Below are 21,618 nucleotides of genomic sequence, written 5' to 3'. Positions count from 1 at the left end.
ACGTGGGCTTGTTGAGATATCGACATATCTAGCTACTTAGATATTTTGACATTTAAATAGTTGCAGATTAAAATGTGGATGTGTCATACGATACAAATATCATTCGAAGAATTACACAACAATCTCCAGAACCCATCGACTTTTTACTTCGCACAATTCTTCTATACAATGCACTAATACTTAAAAGTAATCGAGGAAATCTTCAATTTTCCCGCTACAAAGTAGCGAGTTGCGGGGACCTAATCCCGGTGACCGAGAAGGAGCTTAACGTACCTTTCTTGTCGCGGTGGAAGCGTCGAGCAAAGACGACATTGTACCACGAAAAGCTCCGTTGGCGAGCAAGTTCTCGTAACGAAACCGGAGAGAGTCCGAGTCCCACCGTCACGACGTCGCAGCGTCGGACGTATCTGGCTTTGGAAAGTTTTTAACGAGCTTTCTCGCTGGTCTTTTCCACGAGACTGAAGCTGGTGTTTACTTTGTCGAAGTCCAGGCGACGCTGGTACCCGTAGATGGGAAATCTTGCGGTATACCGTGGCTTGTTATTTGTCTTCGTCTACTCTTTCTCTCTTTTGCTCGATGGCGAAAAACCGTGCTCGTGAAACTAAAATGCGCGTCACTGGAAAGCATTCGGATTGCCCGTGTTTGACATCCCGCCTCTGGAGCCGATGTCAATTAATTCGCGAAATTGAATTCTGTCGAGTATTAGTGTCAATTAAAATTGAATCGCCTTTTGACGTTCATCGATGAACTTCTCGTTTATTAAACGTGTTGCAGATGCAATAAACTGTCGGACACTTCTGTTAAAATATCGATGGATTATCTGGAAAATCGATATCAACGTTTCGTGGTGAAGAAAGAAAGACGTGAAATATGTGTGAAATATGTGTGAATGTAAAGGATAAGTTTTGTTAACTGCTTGAATATCTAAGTGGATGTTTGTCCCGATGTTTTAATTGGTCCATGCAGACAGGGTACTGCTTACCGAATACAAGTTCATTTTCAGCAACAAACTACTTCCGGGCAAACCATGTCGAAAACTTTGCTCGTTATAAGAGACCAAATGGATATAGGAGGATTGAGGTATGACGTTAATCCTGTGACAAATCGCAAGTGCGAGTGCATGGAGCACGAGTTCATACAAGGGAATCTTCCGTGTGTGTGTTCAAACGACAAAATACTCTGGCAAAGAGATATTGTAATCCTTTGACTTAATTGCGTATTGTTGCGCTGAACGAGAAGTAGAAGTAGGAGAAACAGAATTACTTAACTGAGTAATTAGATAGTCAGACTTGAAGAATTATAACTCAACTTACATCATTATGTCATAGACGACTACGAAAGAAAATTTCTTACCTCTAGAATATTAATTTCGCTAATATTAAATATATTATCACAAATGTTATCGATGACTTTTATCGCTTAAAATATAGAACAGGGAGTAAAACAGGGTTATTTGTGTCTAATTTCAACATTTTTAATCAATTTTATCCATAAATTTGCACAGAATAATCAAACTTGTATATTATAAAGCGCTATTAGTCTTTAATATGATAATGAAAAAACGAGGAAATATTGTACATTTCAAATTCAGCGAAACAAGATATTAAAGGGAAGAACATGATTGAAATAATTTTAGAATTACAGGCAGCATTGGATATAGAACGAGAGAATAATGCAACAACATTTAGTAAAACAATAGGAGTACGCTGAAACAAAATTGTTTAATTCGAAGAAATGTCGGTTTGACCTATGACCCAACAGTGTCAACAGAGAAGGATTGAATATATAATATCGTAATTCATCCACCGACAACAGATCGCTTGTCTCACTGTCCGAATCACGGAGTTTTGTCTTTTAATGGGGGTACGTTAACTCGTGACGATGAAGCTGCTACGTTAATCCTTTGACAGTTCGAAAACGACTATTTGTCGTGCTAATGTCACGCGAGAGAGCGGAAACTAGAGGACAGAGGCGAAGAAAAGAGAGAAGGAGAGGGTAGAAATAGGAGGATGACAAGGGGTGACCCTCACGCCGCTGTCCTACCCTTTGTTTAAGCTCTGTCAAGCGAGATACATTTTCCGTTTCGCGCGAAGGGTGCAAAACGATTGTTCGACGTTGGAAGCCCGCACACGACAGCATCCTTCGGTTACATTTACGCACATGACCGCGCCCATCTATCCTAATTCCTCCATCCTCAGGATTTATCCCTCAAAGAAATCGTCCCGACGGCGCAGAGATCATCCGGATCGCAGTCACGAAATGCCACCTACCGATCGCTTGCCCGTTGGTTTTGCCACCGTTGCGCTCCCGCGGACCCGACTCACTATACCATTTCTGTTTGCGACAGTAAACTTTGAAGCACCCCTATTGGTGCGTCTATAGCACTTGAAAGTGGGTGGAACTATTTTTTACGGATAAGTTGATCCAAAATACGTCGTAAATAATATCACAGAGAAAAGTAGTAAAAATGGCAAATTCACGGAAGTATTACAGTTCAGACGATTGGTAGTTTGGTATGATCGTTAGTGAAGCGATTTCTTACAGATAAGTTGATCCAAAATGCGTCGTAAATAATATCACAGAGAAAAGTAGTAAAAATGGCAAGTTCACGGAAGTATTACAGTTCAGACGATTGGTAGTTTGGTATGATCGTTAGTGAAGCGATTTCTTACGGATAAGTTGATCCAAAATGTGTCGTGAATAATATAATAGAAGTAAAAAATACAATTGCACCCTTTCGGAGATACAGTATATTTTGGATTATTCGGAGATTGGTATGATCGAAAGTAGAACAAATTTCTTACGGATAAGTTGGTCCAAAGCGCATCGTAAATAATAGAATAGTATCTACTATATCTTGGATTATTGAAACTACATGTAGTACGATCGAAAGCGAAGCAATTTCTTTTGAATATTTCATCGAAGATACATAAATAATACGATCAAAATAGAAATATCTCCCTCCCGAGACACACTATATTTTATATATCACACATTATCCATATTCATAACCAAATAATGAGCGAAGATCAGTATCAAATGATTTTAATTTCACATTTGAATTTAATCATAATTCCATCTAAAGAAAACTGTGGAAGGCCGAGTTCGTAGAACAACAGACGTGCCGACATCTATGTATCGGACATTCCTGCGCAAATTTAATTACCGACTCTTTCGATAATCCGGATCCGATATTAGATGGATAAACAGGGCAAAAACGAGAGGGTATCCAGCAGTTAATACAGCGATTTTCTCCAACGACGCCTGATCGTGCTGCACCTGAACATTGGAGTCTCGCGGAAAGTGGGTGGTTGGTTAGGTGGCTAGATCGGCATGCAGGTGTAATCCGTGCCGCTCAATCGCGGCCCGACTATGGCGAGAATCGGTTGTAGCGGGAATCGGTATTAGCACTCCCCGATTATGTAAAGCCCGAGCGATTATGGAGATCGAATTAAGCTCGTGGCGTGCGTTCGCGCGTTCAACGAGCTTGACGCGTGAAGAGAGGGTTCTCCCGCCACTGGTCACGATGGGGATGGCGGTACAGGATAGAATGAGAAGGAATGGAAGGGATTCGTGAGTGCTTGCGGCGATGGTTGCGCGGGGGTGGATGGGTGGCGGTGGCAACGGTAGTAGCTGGACGCGAACGTAGTCGACGGTAGGGGATTGCAATTCCCGTAAATTAAAGGACAATCGAGCCGAGGTCACCCCCGTCTATTGTTACTAGCTCTGCTTCGAACGGTGCAACCGGACAATGCGCATCCAGTGAGTTTCACCCTCGTATTTCATGTAACTGCCAAACGCTCGTGGCTTCCGACACGAAAGAGAAACGGAGAGAGACTTTGCAGATAGATGGATAGATGGTAACCGTGAATGATGAAAGAGACGCAACAAGAATGAAGCACAAGGCTAGAGTCGGAGGGGTGATAGTTGAACGACGACGACGACGTTATCGAGGGTTGAAGGACTAAAGGGGTGGCAGGATAGCTAGACCGACTCGTGTTTTAAGCTCGTTACACCATGGGTAAATCGACAAGTTCTGGAGTCGGCTTAACGCCACCACCTGCCACCTGCTGGGTCTTGCGTTTACACAGCCGAACCAGTCGGTTCTCTCTCAAGTTAGACTGGATCTTCTTGGTTTACCTCGGAATCACGACGGTTTGCCTCGAGTTACGGTCCCGCTTTGATCTTCGGCTTCGATAAGTCGCGAAAGGATCGTCGTCCTCGTGCCGATTGGTCGGGTAAACTTCGACAAGTTTCTAGGCTGGATTTCCGATGTCGTTTGCTCTCCTAGCTGGAGATCGGTCGGTAATATTTTAAAAGAGTCAAGGCTACGTAAACGCTGTTCTTCAGGCTTTCACCACGGTGGAGCGGAGGATTGCTTTCGACCTTATAGCTCGGGTATTCGATCGAACATACTTTGTAATTTATTTCCTCAAGTTAGAAAGGATTTAGTAATGTAATTCTTGGATTGGATAATGGAATTCTTGGATAGTAATGTGTTTCTTGGATTCAACTACTTACTATTTTCCTATTGTTAACAAATGTTTTAAGTTTAATGAAGATACGAATAAGTCCTTGTTATACAGCTTAAAAGCTGTAAATAAATAAATTCCAGAGATACGATTGTTAAAATCGATATAAATATCCTTAGATTAACGCGCGATCTCTGGTTTCAATTTCATGTTACAAATGTTCTTGAAATATCAAAGCCCTTTTTGTGCACTTGAACGATCATTGATCAAGTTGGCTAGACAATGATTTATCTTCTCATCCAGTCATACATAATCATAAATATTAATTTATCTAGCCATGTAGCCAAATTAAATTCTCCAATCTCTAGTCTTATCACGTCTCGAAAAAACTCCCCTGTCCATGAAATTCCACCCTCCTAGCGAGCCTCTGCCCGCTATTAGAGCCCATCGAAGTTCTTGCGCGGCAATTAAGGCCGCGACGGGGCGTAGCCAGCCAATAAATCACTGATCAATAAATTAGCGGACTGGTTGAAGCTCGGAGGTGACTTTATCTTCGCGGTGGCATCTCGGCGGTGGCCGGCCAGGGATAGGTAAAGGAAAACGGAAGCTGGCCCCAATAAAACACTAGCCACCCGACGCTCTTACGTTCACGTCTACGTTCACGTACGGCACTCGAATCTCTCTCTTTCTCTCTCTCTCTGGTGCACGCGCTAATCTGCATTTTAAATGTCCGTACTTCCCAGCCCCGAGCGGCAACCGCCGATAACAGAGAGCCGAAACTCACAGACGCGGCCACCACCTCACCACCAGCAGGGGTCTTCTTCGACCCCTTTCGGCGCAGGGAAAGCCGGATACGCCACCGGATACTTGGCGAGTACGTTTTCGCGCCCACGAGCCAGAGATAAAAGTACCTAACGCCTGGACGAAGCATCGCTACGTCGAGAGCCTGTCCAGGCCAGACCTCCGTTCAACCTGACGCCATTGTTCGCTCCTCTTTTTCCAGATTTCGCCATCCTGGAGATATTAATATCCGGTCCGGTTACGGTCGAGCGTTATTTTCGAGTTGGACTGCCTCTCTCGTATTTTCGCGACATATCGTACTGGATTATCGCTTCCTTCGCTAAGGCGTACTCTCTCTGAACATCTTTTTTTTTGCGGTTGAATATACGAGCACCGTGGTTTATTGCAATTTTTGTAAATTTGTTTCTGTCCTAGGTGGAGAGAAAATTGTGGGCGAGATTAAATCATGTCGTGCAGGAAGCGGAGAATGTTTCTGAAACGCAGAATTCTTACAGTTCCGACTCTCATAATTATTTTTGTTGAGCTATATCTTTAAAATAGTAGGTCTATGACTGTGCTACTGCGTATGTGCATATACATTTCAAGATGAGTGACAGAGTTATGAATGATATGCGGTCGAGTATCGGACGAACATTCGATATGAACAAAACGTAACGAATAAATTGACAGGATACATTACGCGGGTGCTATATGTAGGTGCGCGGTGCCACATATAGATTTGACTATATGGGAAATGTTTTTACGAGACATCGAAGCATCTTGATCGAAACGTACAAATTGAAATACTAATTGCGCAGATATACTATTGGCTACTTAATCAAATTCATTCCATTTACTATCGACAAATGCACATATCTATGAGAGACAGTAAAATTTTCATGACGTGTAAAATAGGAATTGGTAATAAAGTGAAACCAGTTTGCTAGGTTTCGATCTGTCGCAAAGACGTACGTACAAGGAGGACGGCGGGAAACGTGGCCGTGGATCGGCGGAAGTGAGACGTCGCGGTACTTCTCGCCGACATAAATCACCATTGTCGGTCGCCCTGGCTCGAAGAAACGCTCGATTTTACGGTCGCCTCGAACTGAATGGGACAAGAGTTACGACGACGCATCGAATGCATCGAGCAGCAGAGTAAGGGAGAACTCGACGAAAGGGGAAGATGACTCACAGCCAGCCAGCTCGTTGGCTAAATGGCCAGAGATCATGGCGTGCATGGTTGAAGGGAAAAAAAAGGTTCCACCCCGTATCGTCGACTTTTCATGCGTGTGCATCCGCCGAGCCGAGCAGATCTCACTCGGAAACGCGAGAGAACACCGTGTTTCACCTTTGTTGCGACACCCTCTCTCCGAACGTATTCAAAAGGATAACTCTGGATGTGTTTCACTTTCCCTAAAAATCTGGCGTCAGCTCCTCTTCTATGTCGCGCGAAATTAAATACTCCCGCATGATCCCCGTTGTATCTTCTCTCGTATACAACCTGTGACGTTGAATTATATCATTGTGTAGCTTGTAAGAGAAAAGAGCAGACGATGCTTGATTAAAGAAGAAAAATTTTTTTTATTCCTTCAAACACCGGTATGCTTCACTGTGAAATAAAAATAGGTGTTGATATTTTATAAATTTGGAAAATGATTTCATCTGACTGGTGTGATGCACGGTCATCAAATTACATACTTTGGGAAAGCTCTAAAATATCTACGTGAAAAATTTATTGAACTCGCATATACTACTATTGATATTTATGTCATTAAATTCGAATCAAGATGTTTGATAAAATAATAAGGATATGAAATGCATATAACACATACGGTACAAAAAAATGCAAATTATTAACGGTCGATGAACTTTATTATTAAAACTCGCTCGTGTCTCTCAAGTTTATTAAAAATGAAACTGTGCGTGGAACGTGATTCGACTAGAAGTAACCTTCACGTTCCATAGACGTTAATACAGCTCTGAGCGCATTGTCCACTTGTCACGGAGTAACTGTAGCGTAGAGCAATGCCAAGCAAACGCGTGCCTACTGTTATTTCGTGACGAGACGGCAGCCTGATGTTGACTCGAGAATGCAGACGAAATGCAGCTCGAGACGTGCTCGCGAGGTCAAGTCGCCGGTCGCGACGCATAGGACAGAGAGACGTGGCCCAGTGGCGGAAGCTTCTCGTCAGGTGGTGCGTCTCAAGGAGTCGAGTGTCTCTATTCTGAAAGCGAATAAAGAAGTCAGAGGTACCGTTACGGCTACTTCTATCGCCGGACGTTAGCTCGTTCGTTTTCCCTACGGTGAATTTTCGTTCGCGTCCGTAGCCATGCGACCGAACAATAGGTTTTTGCGAGCGACTGTTCCATACACGCGCGTCTGTGCTCACATATACTTGAACAAACAACACAAAAAATAAGAACACCCAGATGGAAAGGCCCTTTGTTTTCCACGGTGCAGCCGGTTGCTTTTGCAGGGGCCAAGCTTTTCGACGAGAAAGGATCCTGTCTCGCCCAGGAACATCTTCCCTCCCTTTGTCCTCAGTGACATCTACGTTAAATCGGAAGAAACAAATAATTCCGTAGCTCGTCTGCGCCTCTGAATGTTCCCTATAATAGCATCCTTCGTCCTCTTTGGAATCATCAGATTAAAACGTTCGAATCGCGACATTGTTCACGAAGCGAGGAAACTTGGAAAGTTCGCCATGGAAATTTTCCAATCTCTCGGTTTCTCTTCTGCGAACGTCTGTTCCTTTGACAATCCTTTTGGTTGTAGTTCGTCGAACGACACGGAAGAGAAAACGGAGTCTCGAAACTCTTTCGCGAACAAAGCTCGAGAGTTGAATCAGCAGAAAGGCCTAGTAGTGACGTTCTAATTTCTATAAAACGCGGAATGCAATGGTCGACCGGGGAAATTGTGTAGGTATATACATAATCGAGGTAGAGCGTTTTCCTCCGAAATCCGGCGAGTCGGTATGTCAGGCCTTGGAAAATTTATTAACACCCCACGTTGGAGGCGTCGACGAAGGGGATCGCGAACAAAGTAACGTGACGGCGTTTCCAGTGGCGCAGAGGCGTCATCAGATAGAGATACGTCGGAAGTTCGCGTCGCTTCTGTCTATCTGTCGCAGCCAGACAATGCGAGATCCGACGACAGACGTGGCCGAACCGCGCCCCTTTCATGTACCACTGATTGATACCCTTGGTCCTGTCCGATGTGGGGTTGCGACGGTAATGTCGTCCTCGTTGCGAGTCCCGCCACATTATCAACGCCGACTGGAGATCCGCCGATTAACAGTCCTCTCCGATATCGTGTCGATCCTGTCGAAATTGTTCACAAGGAGCCTACATGGCCTGGATGCGCTTCTGGTCGCCATCCATGTACATGCTGCTGTCATAGAATTATGAAAATCACCATTTACATCGATCTCCTTATTACGATTCTTAAGAACAAATATTTCTTAAGAAGAAGAAGAAGAAAAAGAAGACGTGCTCCTGCCTCGCATGTTCGTTCTCAATTAAACATGTTTATAAAATGTTTATGATTCTCTCTTTTACTTGGTTTATGTTCTTCGAATTTAATCCCATGATGATATCCAAGCATTAATATATTCCTTCCGGAAATGTAGATCATATTTTATCAAAAGTAAATGAAGAATTACGCCGATCTTCGTATTTATTAGGAAACTGTGAATATGATAATTGTATAATGCAAGTGTTATTTAATATTGCTCGACCGTGATGATTGAATAAGCGTTTCTAAATTTTTATTTTTACCGTACAACGTTTCACATTTCATCTCCGATTATCAATATTTATTTATAATTATCATTATTGATATGATTATTATTATTAATCAAACCCTTTTTTGAAAATTTTATTTCTTATAAAGATGGCGAGTACTTATATTCTAACTACAGGAACATTACTTCGTCGGATTATTATTATCAGTCGAAAAATTCGAGCAATATTACTACTTCACAAACATCTTCCGCAACAACCCCACGTATCACGAACCTCCGACAAAGACGCAATTTCCAAAGTACACGATGTGGCAGGGTTCGCGGCCGTTTGGTCACGAGATGACATCTCGTGCTCGCGTCAACAAGATTCACTGCCAGGCTACATTGTGTGGCTCGACCGCAAAATGACCCGCGTCAATCGCCGTCGGTCGCAAGAGCCGAAGCGTGAGACTACGCTCGATTCAGGCGACACGACGGTATGGCGTTCGGCGATACGCGGCAAGACAATCGCGCCCGTACGACCGGAATTTTTGATAAATGTCGTGTTTCGCCTCGGTTGCTCTAAGGAGGAAGGTGTTTCAAAGGAGATCACGTAGCTATAACGGGAGAATCGGGACCGGAGAGTTATACGTTGCCTCTTGTTAAGAGCAATGCTCGCAAAGCTACGATCAAAGGGAACATTCCTCCGAGGCAAGAATCCACGGAATTGCTTCCCGGACGCGGTGACAAGCGGAGTGTGACGATTCCGCGAGGAAATTAGCGGCTACGATACGTCGTCGACGATGATACGCCGACGTCGACGCTACATTTTGCGGCGCTGATACACACGTCGGCACGTGATGCTGCGAGCAAGAGAAGAATGCTGGGCTTCTCCGATTACTGGTTCAGAAAGACGACCGAGGGTCCCGTAGAGAGAAGTTTATGGGTTCGAATTATTCTCGCTCCGAGAGTTTGACAGTTGATCGTGTTTTAGGAATTCTTTGTGGATCTTGATTAATTTAAACGAATTGCCATTCTTTTTCCTTCTGGATATAGTTAGAAAATATTCTGCAGGTAGTATTATTTTGTTTTGTGAGATTCAAGAAGGCGTTTGGTCTGTATCTGTTCAAGTGTTGGGTATTATTCACGATCAGTCGTTTTGTCCACATCTACATTTCAGTTTGGGAAATTCACAGGACGACTTGATAAATTTGCACATTATCGTTTCATAAGATTTGAGTGTGATTTATGAAGATTTATTTGACCGTATTTGGTCTAACGTTGTGCATTACTTCCGACAGTTTTGAAAGTTTTGGTAATTGTGAATGAACTACGACTTCTATAAAGTGGTTGCAGAAAATTGTGCGGTCTTGTTTTCTGAGATTTGAGAATTATGTAAAAAGATGTCTTTTAGATTGTTCAAGATTTACGTATGACTGTTGATGAATAATTTTTGTCAACGTCTACGTTTACACTCGTGTAACCGTTGTTTAAACGTCGTAAGAATTTCCCGGGCGTCCACGGTGTATTCTCAAACATTAAAAAAGACCGAACGACCGTAGCGCAAATATGCGAATCCTCGAACATGAATGTTTTCGTGCGATTGTCTTGAGTGTAAAAACGAAGCCGAGAACGTACTTTGTGAAAAGTATAAAAACAGAAGGAAGACGCCCGAGAGATTGAGAGAGAAGTCTGTCAAATTGGATTTAAACCGTTGTAATCGCCTTACATCGGGAATGAAGCATTTAATTGCTTTACTGTCTTGATTTATCACAGTCTTTCCATCTAAAGCGATAAAAAGGTCTTTCAAGATTTTCTTCTTGAAAGAATAAAGTATAATTCCAATTTTAAACGTGACTCAATATAAGACGACGTGCAGCAAAACGTTCTTGCTATTGCAATAATTTTATTCCAGGAATATCTCTACTAATTAATCAGTGAACAGAGTAAAACCGTTTTTAGATTGCATTTAAAATTATTCATTGCATCTCTGAAAAGCATTTCAATATTACGTTCTTAGAATGAAAATTTTATTTTTCAATTGAATTTCACAAAATAACATGTAATAAAGTGTTAACATAATTGAAATGATTTTATTTCAAAAATATGTTCGCTATGTAATTAATCATCAGACAGGATAAATGCATCATTTTTGCATTACAATCTATTATTTATCGTTCCTTTAACATAATTAAAGTATTTAACAAACATTTTAATCAGCATTATTCAATTTCGGTCGCTGGACTGACAAAGATGTTTTTAGCACGTCTTACCAATAACTAAAGCAAATATGAAAATAACGACACGGGCCACGTTCACGTTAAAAATAAAGCAACGACCGGATATCGCTTTCCGGCCGTTCATAAATTATATCATCGAAGCGAAGAATGCAAATAGATGATAAAGGACCGAAACGGAGCGCGCTTTTTATACGATCTTCCCGAAGATTGCATACGTCAGTGAGAACATCCAGTACATAAATATTCAAGTCCCAGAGGGAGAGAAAAGGTATTATAACTACGGTGAATCTTCGTTTTCGTTTCTACCTTTCATTTCTCTCTTCTCTTTCCTCTTTTTCTTTTCTCCTTCTTTTCTTTTTTTATCATTTTCCATCTGTTTGCCGGTGTACCGAGTGAAACGAAGAGTAATTACGAAAGTAACTACGAGACTTTAAATACCCTCGAAGGATTCTTTTCGCCGAAGGGAGCTGCACGCGCAGATAAAAGAAGAAACTCTCCCCCTTGCAATTAAAGTATTTATTACCCGACAACGATGGCAGAAAACGAAGTAGGCGATGGATAACGCGTTGAAATAACACCGACTTACGACTTTTTCTCGTCGACGTTGATTTTAAATGCTAAACCGCCGCAAATATTGTCTTCGTCATCGACTGTGTGGATTAAAGCGCGTAAGGAGAAACGGACGGGCCTATTGCCAGATATAGCGGCGTAACCAATGCGATAGAAATTAAATTATATTGACATGCAATTTATAAATATCGACAGTTGCAGTATATTTGAAAATTATTGAAAATTATTTTGGATTATAGTTTTGCGATTTTATTCGAAATTTATGACCTAAAAATTATTGTAGATTAAACTTCTATGATATTAGATACCGAAAGTTTGTGATTGAATTGTAAGGATATCTTTATTAGATCTTTGAGAGGATTACGATATGGTTTTGTGTATAGAATTTCAAGAAGCAGGTTTTGCATTTCAGAGCTGGCGTAAGAAGCTCTTTGAGGAAACTATAAGGGAAGGTAATGTACGAGTAACCGAGTTTCCATTCACAGTGATCGATCAAAGTCCAGAGCAAGCACGTTCGAACCTCAACGCTTCTTGGCTTGGCTTTTAGTGTTTCGTATACATTATGATGATAATGTATCGCTCCATTTACGTCCGATACTTGGCTCATAATCCGGCGGGTTCAATGTCCAAGTATTCATAACCGACTCTATCAATCTATAACGTTGGTATTACCCTATTAATCATAATATCTTTACGACAAGAGTTTTGCATGCAGAATATTTTACGCTAATTTCACAAATTTCCTATTTTGTATTTTAAAAAGTATTTTGTATCTCATTTTAATAATATATCGCGGGATCGATTGGGATATCATTGGCGGATCAAAAATCCTCTTTAAATTTGTTATGCAAATTCGTAGACACCTATGTATCGACGTTACTTCCTGTCGTATTTAGATTCATAGGGGTTATATCACATCATCTACAATGATTTCGCTTCGTGTATGTGCGTCGTGATATTATTACACATGGAAATCGAATAAATTTGGCCGGTGTCGATCAACGTTTTTGCAAGCATCGTCGAATAATTTACGTCGATGACATGCGACACGGGGTGAGATGCGATTCATAAAATCCACGACATCAACGCGATATTACAATTGAAATTCTATATTTCGTTGATCCGCATGATTTTTCGCCGGGTTGTCGACGATTCTCGCGTCCCAAGCGTCCTCGACTTGAACGCGCTTCACCGTGAAGATCTTCGGGGAATCTATTATCCGCGAGAGTCGCGTTGCGTTTGATTTACACGCTTGGAAATTTCTGCTCGATGACTGTTGGTTACGTGTCATCCGCAGCGGACGTGGATAATAATTGTACATTAACGAATAAACTGGAGGACATTTGCTGCAGCGACATTATTAAAATACGCGTTGAAGAGCAGAGAGGCTGTGCTTAGTATTTATGAAAAAGATATATAAATTGTTTTTTGTAGGGAAAATTAAAATCTCGAATTTCCTAGAAAAGCGAAGTGTATATTTGTTGGTAGCAAACTGGGTAGATTTTTGTAAGATTTCATGAAAGTAACAGAATCAGTTCTTTATAAAACGAAGGTAGTCTTTTATCAGAAAATAAACGTGTGACACTTTTTCTGTCGATGTATGGGAGAAGCAAACCAACGAAGCTTCTTCCTCCTGCAGACACAATGAGGTTCTTCCTTTCTTTCCTCCTGTTTCGTCCAATTTCTGATAAGTTTCGGTTTGCCCAAAGAGACGTTGAACGACTTTTTCAGAATGGAGGACGACAGGTAAGGATGAATCTGTAAGATGATATTCATTGAAAGAATAAAGTCTCTGATAGTAGTATTAACTGCGTCTTTTTATCAAATTAAATTATTGGATTATTCTGTAGGCGATACAATTATTTTCGGAGCTGAATTTTATAAACGAGGAACAGCAAATTTAACATATCGATCGCTATGCAAATTTTATGTTTTGTCTACAGCGTCAAGCCGGTCGCTTACTATCGCGCGTTATATTTGAATATATATACATATTAAAACATAAAAACATTGGAAACTGTTTAAACGTTTTTGGTACATTTAGCACTTTACGTTGTTAATGCACCATTGAAAATATTAAAAATTTCATAAAAGCGACTGTTCATTTCATTCAAATGTTTCAATTAATTCTCGTATCACTATATTGCTGTGACGTGACGTGATAAATAAAACTGAGAAAATGATTCAAAATTTTTGTCTGCCAGCATATGAACTGAAGACGCTGCATTACTCACCAGGTGTATTACATATATAGAACCTGAAACATATTTTTCTATCCTTTAAAAGAAGACGTGGCAGACAAGCAGCGCACGATACAATTCCAAACTTTACATTCACGGAACTTCCATTCCCTCGACACATTCATCTCGCAGGTTGGTTACGCGCGAAAGACGTCCAACGGGGGAAAAAGAAGGACTTCCGTTTCAATTCGGGCTATTTACGAACCCTGCTTCGTGCACGGTGGAACCACGTCGGACAGAGGTAATACGGACCGACGCTGGCCCATCTAACCATCTCGTAACGCGCGGCTCATACATCACCATCTGAAGTATCCGGTATTATTCCCGCGCGCGCACCGAGCACGCAATATCCTGGACCGTGACAACAAAGTAAATACCGTATACGTGAACCGACAGAACGGAATAGAAATTTCGACGTGAAAATACGCGAGCCATCCGCCGGCCGCTGCGCCGTTTCGATTTTCGTTTCGTTGTTACGTTGTCGTTCCATGAAAACAACGGCCTCGAAATCGTCCACAGGACGATCGTTTTCATTTCTACACGCTACGATAATTCGATACCGTTAGTTTCGTTGATATAGAGATCAAAACTTACGCAGTAGCGAGTTGGTGGCGGACTAAATGATAATTCTGCAATCTTCTCAGATTCTGGAATCACACCACCCTTCACATTTTCCGATATATCAGTGATCACGTTATAATAGGTTGGATCTGGTAAAAATTATATTTGTGTAATTTGTCACAATAATAGATTTAATGGTCATCTCATTAAGTACCAATGAATTTTATTATCCCGATACATTTCTCTGTTACTTGACAAGACAATAATTTACGTTTCCCTAACTATATTTTAGTAATGTTTGTAAAATTTACACAACTTTCGAACGTTGTTTTGTTACTTGGTTCTTAATGGGTTAAAAATAATTTTGCTAGAATTTTTGACATTGATTTAACGTATATACCTGGCATATCTTTGATGTCACGCGGACTTTTCGGCAGTCGTTTGCTGCGAGTCCCGAAGGGAGGAGCTAATCGGGGACAGAGGAAATCACATTTATCACGATTTGCCTTGAAAGCCGTTAAGACCTCGTAAGCGCCGGAATCGGGAGCTGTCTATAAATATTGAATAATAAGGGTCCGTGATTTTTGGAATCAGGGAGGGTGTCGATTAGATTTATACGTAAGTCACATCGTTTCGAATGCTATTCCATCTTCATCTACGGGAGGACATATATATATATATATATATATATACGTATAAAGAGATCAATTCTCAATAATTCATCCAGAAGTATCGTTCGTTTTAAAGGTACAGAAATATAGAATAGAAGAATTTCCCGATAATCGTCCGATAATGTAAAGGTTTTCACGGGCACTTGCTCGCGAAAGCTGGCATTTCTTCGTCGAGTTATCTTTACCATTGCCCCATAATCGATTACACTCGAATCACCAAGCATAAATTCATTTCCTGTCAGTATTTGATCAGTGTTCGTCAATTAAGCACCGTCGGTCTTCTTCACGATAATTCGATCGAACGACAACGAACGATCTCTCGAGATTCAGAAATGAATACTAAAGGTCGATACTAGCGACGTTCCGCGTTTCAAGGGTGGGTCGACATACCAGGCCAGGGATTGGCTCGAATTTCCGGCTCAACGAGCCGGAAGTGATTTCTCTGGGCTACGTCGGCCACGCGCCTCTACGTGGAAATGACCTGCAGAGTGTGGCAGAACGTCATTTCCGTCGCTGTCGAGTTACGATGCTTCCCTACGTTATGTAAATACCGTCGTCCCTGAATCTCAACGACATCGTCACCCTCCTTCCACTCCGACATCCTTATCCGACGATCGTAAGAATTCGCGACGACACCTTCTTCCTGCGTTTTATCGCTCTGTCGCGATAATCTCGTACGACAAAAGCGACATATAACTTCTGGTCCGTATAAAACGAACCTGCTTCCCTTCCAAAATCCACTTTTATCGAGATTCACGCGGAATTTATTAGAATTTAGCGTAAATTCCTCCGATCTGTTTGTCGAATACTATGATGCGTACTGCGTACATACACCCTCGTCCACGAATATTAGGACAGTTAGAAAAATTGAAGCAAGCGTGAAAAATCATTAGGAAACCTATCAGAACTGTAACAAACCCATAAATTCAATATGATAATAAGTTCAGTAATTTAATTACTAAAATAATTATTTCCTTTTCATCACATCAACCATCTCTTTCGATCATTATAAATTAAGAATAAATAAGTTTTCGTGTAGCTCTTTACATGATATTCGTAAGATTTGATCGTGAGGTTGTTAGGTCCTATAGATACATCCACACATAACATAAATCTTCGTATGTCAAAAAGAAATGTTGAAAAGTTTTTTTATATAGTGGACTTGATAGTTCTATCAAATATAAAAAATAAATAAATGAAAGAAAATTATCGGCAGTATTGTTCTTCGTATCGCTCTTTGTATCTCGTTAAATTCCACGAATTTGCAGGTGCGATCGTGGAGATTCTAATCTCAGTCCGATACTTCCTCTAAACGTAATTGCGAGCCAAGTGGACGGACCGGAAACCGCAAGCTACTTCTTCGATCCGAGCGCATAGTGGCTCCGAAAAACGGTGTTTAATGAAATTTCTGCGTGTCAACTTGTCAAACGCGAACTTCGTGCCGCTCAAAAGGCGAGGCTCACAGAAGGATTCCACCTTTCAGTGTGGAGGAACGCGGCTACTTCAAAGGAGACGGTTGCGACAGAGGCAGGAACACGCGTTGTTCCGGCTATGTCCCGTCCTATCTTGGCCTATCTGCGGCTACACCGTCGTACCAGCATTCGACGGTCTCTCGATTAACGGGCAAATTGGATCCTGGTCTCGAACCGCCCCGGGTACAGATGCATCGCTTCGATCCACCGCCATTAATTTCACCTCGACCTCTCCTGATTACCTTGCGCTTCGAGGATTACCTGGACCTTGGCTGGTTCATGGATTTCCGGCAACGAACGAAAGAATCCCCTGAATTTGGTCTGACCGCAGACTTATTGTGACTATTCGCTCTCGAAGCGCACACTACGATCTCATTAAAGCAATTGCTCCGTTCCTGGTTAACATTTTCAATCTGAAAGTGCTTGGTCCTTTCTGATGTCTGACTCAACTTTGATAAAGGGAGTTTTGGTCTTCTTTTTCGATGGCGACGACACGTGGGTGGAGGGTAAGTTATGGTAGAGTTTCTTGGAAGGGTTATTGGTTTCTTCTTTTGTTCATTTTTTTCTTAGAGATGGTTGGGGACGGTTTATGAAGAAGGATTTCGGTTTAGTAGGTGTTGTTGAGTATTTTTTAATATCATAATTGTTTGGGGAATTTGGTTTTGCCAGTTCACGTGGTTTGGCTGAGTGAATGTAATGGTGGTGACATCTGTGTTTGCTGTCGCGTTGAGTAGATCTGACATCGTTTGGTTTAGATTCAATATGATACTATTCATTGAGTTTCTTTCACGATTGTCATAGTTTTGTAATTATCATTGTGTAACTATTTTGTTACGAGTTATATTAACGGATGAAGTTAGTAAGACTTAGAAAATAGAGAATCTTTACCTTTTCGATTTTAGGAAATCTCTGTGTTTTAGATTTGAAAGCAGCATGATAAACAGCACTCTTCTTTTCTTCAGTTTTCTCTGGAGAACACGCATTATTATAATCCTCTTCGTTTGGATAGGAAATTGTCTCGAGATAAATTCGTGGCTGCAGCTGTCTTAAATAAGCGTACCGGTAACGCTTCTCTGACTCGTATGCCAAGTTACCGACTTTCGAATGGTAATCGCTGGGTCCTAAAACAGAAACGCGCTTCCTCGATAAGATGCTAACAATTTCGACGAGTGACTGAGTCGAAAACATAACAGAAATAATAATAATAAATAAATTTTATAGTAATGAATAAATAACAATGAACAAATTTTTTAATGGAAAAATGTTTTACCTGGCCCAGTGTCGTCAGAAATTTTTGGAAAACGACCAACACAGGTGCCAAATGGCGCAGGGTAAATGGAGCCTGTACATTTTATTCGAACAGGAGAATCGTATTTACCTGGACCAGGTACATTTGATTCCGCTTTATCTTCGAATCTCTGTAATAAAGTATACATTTCTATAACTCGAAAATCTTCTGATAAAATTGTTTCCAAAAAACGAACCTTAGCAGTTTGACCAAAAGGGGGTGGTTCTGTGACATAAGGGTCACACTTGCAATCGATCTTGAAGAATTTCTCGAAATTGCCCTTTACGTTATACGCATTTGGGGCTGGAAAATTCTATATTTATTTGAATTCTATAAAATTAAAATTCTATAAAAGTGTACTCCAAACATCACAATTGGCGAAGTATTTCAAAAACATACTTCAATATAATTTTATGTCCATATGATATTACCTCTCGGGCTTTTTTTCTGCACATTGTATCAAGGAAACGAGGCTGCCAAGAACTCATCCTCTTCGCTTCTCTTACTTTTTCATCTTGTGCTTGCGCGGCTGTTTTCTTCGCTTCGTGTTCGTAATCTCCAGGGCCTGGTGTCAGTGAGGGCGGAAGCTCGATTCTTCCTGTCATTCTGCTCCAAAAGTTTCCTTTGTAGAGCAATGTGGTGGCATTTGCTTCCTAAAAATTATATATTTTCTTTTTGAATATTTTTTTTATTCTACAAATTGTTTTATTTGGCTCGTTAACTTGTAAAGGAAAATACAGAGATTCTTACTCCTCGTGGGACGTTGTAAAAGAAAGTTGTTTTTTTTCTGAAAGGAGGATTCCTTACTAAGCTTCCATTTTCGTTGATACTGTACGCCGTGTAATTTTTGTCTGGAATTGATGTAGGACTTGGAATAATCGAACGAGGAGGTCGAGTTAGCCATAGCTGCAATTTATTATCAAAATAAAATGAATACACAATACACAAGATTCACAATGCACAAGACATACAAAGATACACAAGTTTAGAAACTAAATAAATATGTTACTTTTCCTGCAGGTCCTCTCCAGGTGCCAGGATGACATCTTATTTTTCGTGACTTAATTAAATCTGCAGCTACGTGATAATCCACTGGACCTGGTCCTTCGGGTATCTTTTCCTTAAATCTAGCATCTGTAAAATCGATGCTGACTCCGCCCTGTAATTTATCATTCTTTCATCACAAAGACTTAGCTGAATTCAATCTCGATAGATTTAATTTTTAGAAACTACGTTCTGGTATATGTCGTTGAGGTTCTTTTATATTGTACGTGCCAGGCCCTGGTAATCGTTCGGCATCTCTCGATATAGCAATAGTTCTCCTTTTTGATCCAGAGAGAAAGGGATAGCAATCAGCTGTGGAAATAATTTCATGTCATAACTTAGGATTTTGAAACACCGTGAATTACTTTTAATTATAGTACCAAGATGCCTTTTAGGCTCTGGCAAGTCCGATACATCGTAAGTTCCAGGTCCAATTTTAGGCGGTGTCTGAGTAATTAATTTTGGAAATCTTTTTGTTCTATCGTGTGCCATTCCCTCATAACTTTAAGAAAAAATATATACAGCGATGATGAAGTAGAAATTGTAACCTAATTAGCTGCACGTGTGGAACGCGTATGAACTGCGCTGAAAGTCGATCGAATCCAGTCAATCGAAATTTTTAATTCTCTAATGGAGTCCGATTATTCATTTTACTCCGTCAAGAATTCCACATATTTTAAAGATCCACTTGCTTTCGCTAATGAATCATCTTGGTGCAAGAAACATTATATTTGTTTGCAATAATTGTAACGGACGATGTATTCGCGCCCGAAGGACGCTGTTTTCACTTCTTTAACCTACTTTTTTACAACGTTCGCCTTGCATAAATTTTCGGTCAGGTCAGTTAATAATTTCGTTCTCGTTACGCGAAACCCATTAACGTTTTGACGCCGAAGTAAGAGATTATCGTTTGCATCAAATTGAAAACGATTCGCGGGCGCGCTTGCAATGAAAGTGAAGGGTTCTACGATGAACGACTTGAGTGTTTTGCAAGTTATATCTCTTATATTGCATCATTCAAGGAATGTTGCGTATCAGCGATCATAAGGAATTGTCATTCCATATAACATCGATTTCTTTTTTAAAAACCCAGTTCCTTTCGAATAATATTAAACTTGAAATTTTTGCTTCATATATGTAAATTACTTGATTCATCTGAGTTTCGTCGAAGGAGATATATCTTTTATAATAATTAGTTATATTAATCCTTTAATTTACTGTAGAAAAAGGTTGCGCCTTATCGATACACAGAACTAAATGACCCATAGATCATTGGAGAACGACGCATTCCCTTTAATATCAGCATTCTACGCTAGAGAGCGTCACGTGTATCACCGTTCAAAATTATGTTTGGTCGATAATTCGAGATGTTTCTCATTAAAACGTGGTAACGAAGTGCGTTGGTTTTCAACGTCAGTAGACGTTTCGTGTGATTTGTTCGTTGATATTAATTAAATATTCTTCTAATCTTGAAGAAAAATGACAAAGAACGAGGAGAAATTTGATGGAATGTTGCTGGCTATGGCTCAGCAACACGAAGGCGGTGTGCAAGAGGTGAGTCTTGTTTCGTCGCCAGCTTAGGTTATGTTTCACTTGGAGAAACATCATTATTTTTAAAATAACTTTCCCATTATTAATGAAATACCGTTTACTTTGTAGCTCCTAGATACAATCTTCAGTTTTCTTGCGAGGAAAACGGATTTCTACACGGGAGGAGGGGAAGGAGCTGCAGAGAAGGTAATTGTTCTTCGTCTATGACTTTAAACAATGTCGTGTGATGTTGTAAATGATTTCATCACTTCTTGTGGATTTTATAATTCACATTACGATCTTTGTATTTGACTGTAGCTTGTTATGAGCAAATTTAAGAAGCACGAAGCTACGGCTGTTACCAAAGCAGCTGGTGAAAAGGCAGAGCGTGCAGAGCAAGAGAGACGTCGCAAAGAAAGAATAGAAAAGAGAAAGAAAGAAGAAAAGGCTAAGGAGGAAAAGTTCTACTCAGAGTCAAAGATTGTCGAACTGACTGATGAACAGGCTGTTAAGTTACAAGAAGAGATAGACAATAAGGTATGCAATTATGATTAGCAAAATTGAGGTTATATTAAAGAAATTATTTTGATTACACTCTGCGGTTCTGGTTACAGAAATCGGCAAAAGAATCACTTGCTGTTCCTGGTCCAAGTGGTGATAATGCGCATAATGGTCATAATGAGCATAATAGTGATAATGCGCATAATGGTAAAAATGAGGAAATAGAAGATGAGGAAGAAGATGAGAAGGAAAAGAACAAACTTCGGCCTAACAGTGGAAATGGCGCAGACTTGCCCAATTACAGATGGACTCAGACACTTCAGGATTTGGAGGTAAGTAATATCATGCATGTAAATAAATTTTCGATTTCTTATTCTCTGAAATATTTTTTTGACATCAAAATGGCAGAATGTTTATTAATACACAGTATAAAGGAAGTCAATCTTGTAATCTCTTATATTTAGGATTATGTAATGTATTTGTTAATACCATTTCGTAGGATAACCTTCTATTTTCTTAAAGATTAT

At 40.5% G+C, this 21,618-nt stretch overlaps 2 protein-coding genes across 2 annotated transcripts in view; one reads left to right on the top strand and one right to left on the bottom strand.

Moving 5' to 3' along the window:
• Positions 1-14,567: 14,567 nt before the first annotated feature.
• On the bottom strand, positions 14,568-19,552 carry LOC117232307 (sperm-tail PG-rich repeat-containing protein 2-like). The gene is made up of 10 exons (XM_033491618.1): positions 19,441-19,552; positions 19,250-19,372; positions 19,026-19,150; positions 18,824-18,922; positions 18,448-18,669; positions 18,213-18,329; positions 17,999-18,146; positions 17,617-17,849; positions 14,986-15,136; positions 14,568-14,734 (listed from the first exon to the last, which is right to left on the bottom strand). Exons 1-10 carry the CDS (start codon positions 19,550-19,552, stop codon positions 14,568-14,570), a joined length of 1,497 nt encoding a protein of 498 aa, XP_033347509.1.
• Positions 19,553-20,424: 872 nt separating this feature from the next.
• LOC117232109 (nuclear migration protein nudC) overlaps positions 20,425-21,618 on the top strand; it is a 103,050-nt gene continuing 101,856 nt past the window's right edge. Inside the window, exons 1-4 of the mRNA XM_033491274.1 lie at positions 20,425-20,614; positions 20,720-20,797; positions 20,909-21,127; positions 21,205-21,423. Coding sequence (XP_033347165.1) covers positions 20,540-20,614; positions 20,720-20,797; positions 20,909-21,127; positions 21,205-21,423 — 591 coding nt within the window. The 5' untranslated portion in view covers positions 20,425-20,539. The remainder of the gene's footprint in view (positions 20,615-20,719; positions 20,798-20,908; positions 21,128-21,204; positions 21,424-21,618) is intronic.

The sequence above is a fragment of the Bombus vosnesenskii genome, unplaced genomic scaffold, assembly GCF_011952255.1.
Source record: "Bombus vosnesenskii isolate JDL3184/JDL3185 unplaced genomic scaffold, Bvos_JDL3184-5_v1.1 scf7180000013285, whole genome shotgun sequence".
Lineage (NCBI taxonomy): Eukaryota > Metazoa > Arthropoda > Insecta > Hymenoptera > Apidae > Bombus > Bombus vosnesenskii.
This window is presented reverse-complemented; position numbering and strand designations above follow the sequence as displayed.